At 56.1% G+C, this 4,868-nt stretch overlaps 2 protein-coding genes across 4 annotated transcripts in view; one reads left to right on the forward strand and one right to left on the reverse strand.

The window, feature by feature from the left end:
- The window catches only part of SNF8 (SNF8 subunit of ESCRT-II), a 4,482-nt gene extending 3,592 nt beyond the window's left edge, over positions 1-890 (forward strand). For 2 of the 3 annotated variants that reach the window (XM_042017677.1, XM_042017657.1), the window contains exon 8: positions 659-890. In XM_042017677.1, the coding sequence (XP_041873611.1) occupies positions 659-671 (13 nt within the window). In that variant the 3' untranslated portion in view covers positions 672-890. Of the gene's footprint in view, positions 1-629 lie in introns of all 3 variants that reach the window. The other variant, XM_042017668.1, reaches the window with a different exon arrangement.
- Positions 891-2,765: 1,875 nt separating this feature from the next.
- UBE2Z (ubiquitin conjugating enzyme E2 Z) overlaps positions 2,766-4,868 on the reverse strand; it is a 4,760-nt gene continuing 2,657 nt past the window's right edge. The window contains exons 4-6 of the mRNA XM_042017688.1: positions 4,654-4,766; positions 4,235-4,325; positions 2,766-3,295 (exon numbers count right to left, since the gene is read on the reverse strand). Of these exons, the coding sequence (XP_041873622.1) occupies positions 3,125-3,295; positions 4,235-4,325; positions 4,654-4,766 (375 nt within the window). The 3' untranslated portion in view covers positions 2,766-3,124. The remainder of the gene's footprint in view (positions 3,296-4,234; positions 4,326-4,653; positions 4,767-4,868) is intronic.

The raw sequence follows: 4,868 nt of genomic DNA on the forward strand, positions 1-4,868 counted from the left end.
GGGAACTGGGAATGGGGAACTGGGAATGGGGATGGGGAACTGGGAATGGGGAACTGGGAATGGGAACTGGGAATGGGGATGGGAAATTGGGAGTGGGAAATTGGGAAATTGGGAATGGGAAATTGGGAAACTGGGAATGGGGATGGGAATGGGAAATTGGGGATGGGAGCGGGAATGTCCCAGTCCCAAGGCAGAGCACGCTCGGTGTAAACAGGCACTGGGGAAGGCAGAATTCCAGAGCTGCAGAGATTCCTTGGGTTTCACTCATTTCCCTGAAAATTCCCTGGGATGGTTGGGGTTGGAGGGACCTTAAATCCCACCCTGGGGACACCTCCCACGATCCCAGGCTGCTCCAGCCTGGCCTGGGGCACTCCCAGGGATGGGGCAGCCACAGATTCCCTGGGAATTCCATCCCAGCCCCTCCCCACCCTCACAGGGAAAGATTTATTCCCAAAATCCCATCCAGTCCTCCCCTCTGGCGCTTCAAATCCGTTCCCTCTTGTCCTAAAAATCATCACCATCAGCCCGAGTTCCCTTCCCTGGAATAACAGTGGGGTCACTGTGGGGTCAGGCTTTGTCGGGAGCAGCTCCTCGGATCATTCCCAGCTCATTCCCAGTTCCACTCCCAGCTCATTCCCAGTTCCCTGCTGGTTTCCAGGAGCACCTGCTGAAGGAAGGGATGGCCTGGCTGGACACGCAGGCCCCAGGAGAGCCCCAGTACTGGCTGCCCGCCCTCTTCACGGAGCTCTGCTCCCAGGAAATCACTCCTGAGGAAGCCAAGGAGGCGATTCCATGACTGGAATTCCGGCTGGAATCCTCGGGAGGCTCCTCCAAGGCTCGGAAGCACCGGGACAGCGGGACTGGAAATAAAGAGTTTTGTACAAAAATGATTGAGCTTGGGAGGTTGCCCTGGATCCATCCCTGCTGGATTCACTCCCTGGGTTCGGGTGGAAATGCTGCTGCTGCTGCTGCTGGAAAATGAGCAAAGGGAGCGGAGTCTCAGAGGATGCAGGTGGGATTTGCCCTGGGAAATGGGACTTTGGCTCTGGAATTCTGCCTCCCAGCAGTGGGAAAACTGCTCTGTAGCACCTCTGAAGTTGTTATTCCAGGAGGATTCCCACTAAGGAACAGCACAGGCTCCGTTCTGCCAAAACAAAACTTTATTGCACAAAAAAAAAAAAAAAACCAAAAAAAGGAAAAAAAAACCAAAAAAAAAAAAGGAAAAAAAAAACCAAACCCAAACTAAAACAAAACAAAGAATCTTATGTACAATAGATACAAACAAAGATCTCCGAGTGACTCTTGTGCATATATTTGTTTGTTTTTTCAACTCCATTTAAGTCTAAAAATCTGGTTCTGCTAAAACATCTCTGCCTACAGCAGTGGCTCGAGGATTGTCACTGGGGACGGGGCCACGAGGGACAGACGCTCCCTACGAGCTGAGCTGGGGGAGCAGAGCCGGGATAAGGCATTTCCCAAGCATTTTCCAAGCATTTTCCAAGAATTTTCCAGGCATTTTCCGTTCCTGGGATGCCGGAAAAGCTCCACAGGCGCCGCCCCCGGGGCCGGGACGGCGCCAGCCCCGCCCCGGCGCTGCTCGGGTGACAAAAGGTGACAAAAGGTGACAAAAGGTGACAAAAAGTGAGGAGGTGGCGCCTCTTCCCAAGCTGATCCCGAATTCCTTCACCTTCCGGGTGTGGCAGAGCCTCCCCTCAAGGGTTAAATCCAAAGCGGCCCCGGGGGACTCGGATAAAGGGGGAAAAAAACCCCAACTTGTTCAGCCACACCGGAATCCCTGAATTTTCCACCTTTGTGCCCAGTCCTGGCAGGGCTGAGGGGAATCCCAAATCATCCCAAGGGGGTTTCTGCTCCTCCCGGCCCTGCTGCCCTCAGGACGAGGATCCCGGCCCGGGAAGTTCTCCCAGCACCAACCGGAATCTGAACTGGGGCCAAACTGGTGGGGAGGAAACCGGGAGAGGGCGGAATGTGCAACCTGGTGCTCGGCTTTCCGTCAAAGCTCCCGAAAAAACTGCTGGGATGGGGGGAGAAATAAAGGTAACGAAGCTCTTAATTAACCAAACTCTGCTCCAATCCATCCTCCCGGGCTCAGCTCCCTGGGAAATGTGGAATTTCCCACCTGGGGGACGGCACAGCCGCCTCTCCCAGGGGTGACCGTCACTCACGGGACAAACCCTGCTCAAAACAGTCCAAATGCTCCCCAGAAATGTGGGATTTTACAACGTTTGGCAAAGGAATTTGTCCCTCACGACTCCAGAAATCCCCTCGGGAATTGGGAATTGTCCGGGGTGGCAGCAGGGAGGGAGGGAAAGGAAAGGTGACACTGACTCCAAGGGGGGAGCAGAGAATTCCAGGTGAGGAAAAACGGCTCCAGCAGAAGAAAAAAATCCTCCTCAAACGCTACATCCAAACCAAGACCTGACAGAAACAATACACAAAGCCATCTGCTAAAGTGCCCCCCTCCTCATCCTCCCTTTCCCAAACCTCCAGGATGGATCCACGGATTCCTGCGGTTCCCTCTTTCCACACCCGAAGTCTCCAAAGTGCCCCAGGGCTCGAGGGAAGCTTTGGGGAGGGAGCCCGAATGCCAGCAGTGCTCTTTTATCTTTGGTCTGCCTAGAAAAAGACATCGGGGAGGCTCCAGCTCTCCCAGATTTCACCTGGACACACCCTGGACTCATCCAAGCACTCCCACGGCTCCGGGGAAGGGCTCCCTCCCTGCCTAGGAACAGAAAAGCTCTCGAGGATTTGCAGTCTAGAGCTCATTCTTTAATCAAATGGAGGAAAAAAAACCTGGAAAACCAAAAAAAAAACCAAAACAAAAAAAACCCCAAAAAAAAACCCAACCAGTGTAGGTGTTCTCCAAAAAAAATAATGACCTGATGCCACATGCCAGGAAGTACCTTTGTCCAAGAGGAGCCTGTCCCAAGCTCGGATTTTTCCCATTTTCCCCTGGGGAATTCTCTCGGGAGTTCTCGCCATCCAGCGGAGCAGTGGAGGAGGGAGGGAGGGAAGCAGGAGCATCCCCGCAGCTTTCCCTGCCCTGGCCTGGCTTTGGTGGAGTCTCCGGGGCCCTGGGCCGGGCACAGACGCCGCTGGAGCTCCCTCAGGCTTTGGAGCAGCCCTGAGTGTCCGTCTCTGGCTCCGAGGAGCTGCTCTCCGAGTCCATCTCGGCGCTCTCCTGCTGGTGCTTGTCCTGCAGCCGCTGCCGGATCCCCTGCAGGCGCAGCAGCAGCGCCTGGTAGTCGAAGTGGCCTCGCTTTTCCCCGAAAGGATCCTGGGAAAAACAACACCGGGGATGAGCCTCGTGATGCGGGGAGTTACCGTGGGGAGCGGTGATGGGGTGAAACGGGAAAAAATCCCAGGGTTAAGTCCCATCCTGGGGTGGATCCCGTCCTTAAATTCCCCCTGAAGAGGGTCCTTAAATTCCCCCTGGAGCTGTGGATCCCATCCTTAAATTCCCCCTGGAGAAACTCCTTAAATTCCCCCTGAAGAGGGTCCTTAAATTCCCCCTGGAGCTATGGATCCCATCCTTAAATTCCCCCTGGAGAAACTCCTTAAATTCCCCCTGAAGAGGGTCCTTAAATTCCCCCTGGAGCTGTGGATCCCATCCTTAAATTCCTCCTGGAGAAACTCCTTAAATTCCCCCTGGAGAGGGTCCTTAAATTCCTCCTGGAGCTGTGGATCCCATCCTTGAATTCCTGCTGGAAAAACTCCTTAAATTCCCCCTGGAGCCGTGGATTCCATCCTTAAATTCCCCCTGGAGAAACTCCTTAAATTCCCCCTGAAGAGGGTCCTTAAATTCCCCTGGAGCTGTGGATCCCATCCTTGAATTCCCCCTGGAGAGGGTCCTTAAATTCCCCCTGGAGCTGTGGATCCCATCCTTGAACTCCCCCTGGAAATCTCCTTCCATTCCCCCTTCCTGCCTGCCACCGAATCCAGGTGAAACCAAGCCCAGTTCCAGGGCTGGGAGAAGCCCCTGGAGAGAGTCTCAGCTCCAGGCTTTGTAAAGCTGAGCCTGGAGAAGATCCTGAGTGCATTCCCTGTGGATTACCCACCAGAACCTCCCGGCTCCACGGCTGATCCAAGCCGGGATACGGATTCCACGGCACGACCCAGGTGCAGATGTGCTGCACATCTGTCTCCAAGCACAGATCCTGACCCAAAACCTCTCCCAGACCTTTCCCTGCGGCCGTGTCTTGGGGCCAGCACTCACCTGCATGGTCTGGCCCTGCAGGTACAGCCTCTCTTTGCACACCCCCTCGTAGAAGTCGTAGTATTCCATGAAGGATTTCTCCATGACGCCCCTGGGACAGGCGGAGAGGACAAACGGTCACGGCGGCCCCGTTGCCAGCCACGGGACAGCCTGGCTGTCCCCAGAGGGCTGCAGGGAGGGGACAGAGCCCGGATCTGAGGGGGATCTTCCCTCCAGGAATTGGGATTTTCCCTGGCACACGAGGCCCCTTGGTTCCCAAATCCAGGCGGAGCTCGGTGCCACACCCCCCCCCCCCCCCCGCCCGGTGCAGCTCCCGGGATCGGCCCCCACGGACCCGAGCAAGCCCCGGCATTTGGGGAAAAACAGCTGGAAAATGGGTGCTGCTGCCCCCCGCCCCCCCAGGCCCTGCCCATCCCTACCGGAGGGGCTCGGGACAGGGACACTTCCCCTCGAGCATGTCACACACGGCCACGCGGATGGTCTCGTGCCGGATGCACTCGTTGTAGTTCTTGCTGTCCCCGGGGTGCCGCTCCTGGAAAACCATTGGGGATGGTGGGGGCAGATCCCAGCCCTGCATCCCTGCTGAGCGCTCCAGATCCCACCTTCCATCCCTGCTGAGCGCTCCAGATCCCAC

The sequence above is a fragment of the Corvus kubaryi genome, unplaced genomic scaffold (genome assembly GCF_017639235.1).
Source record: "Corvus kubaryi isolate FWS band 111438036 unplaced genomic scaffold, C.kubaryi_AGA036_p1.0 123, whole genome shotgun sequence".
Taxonomy (NCBI): Eukaryota; Metazoa; Chordata; class Aves; order Passeriformes; family Corvidae; genus Corvus; species Corvus kubaryi.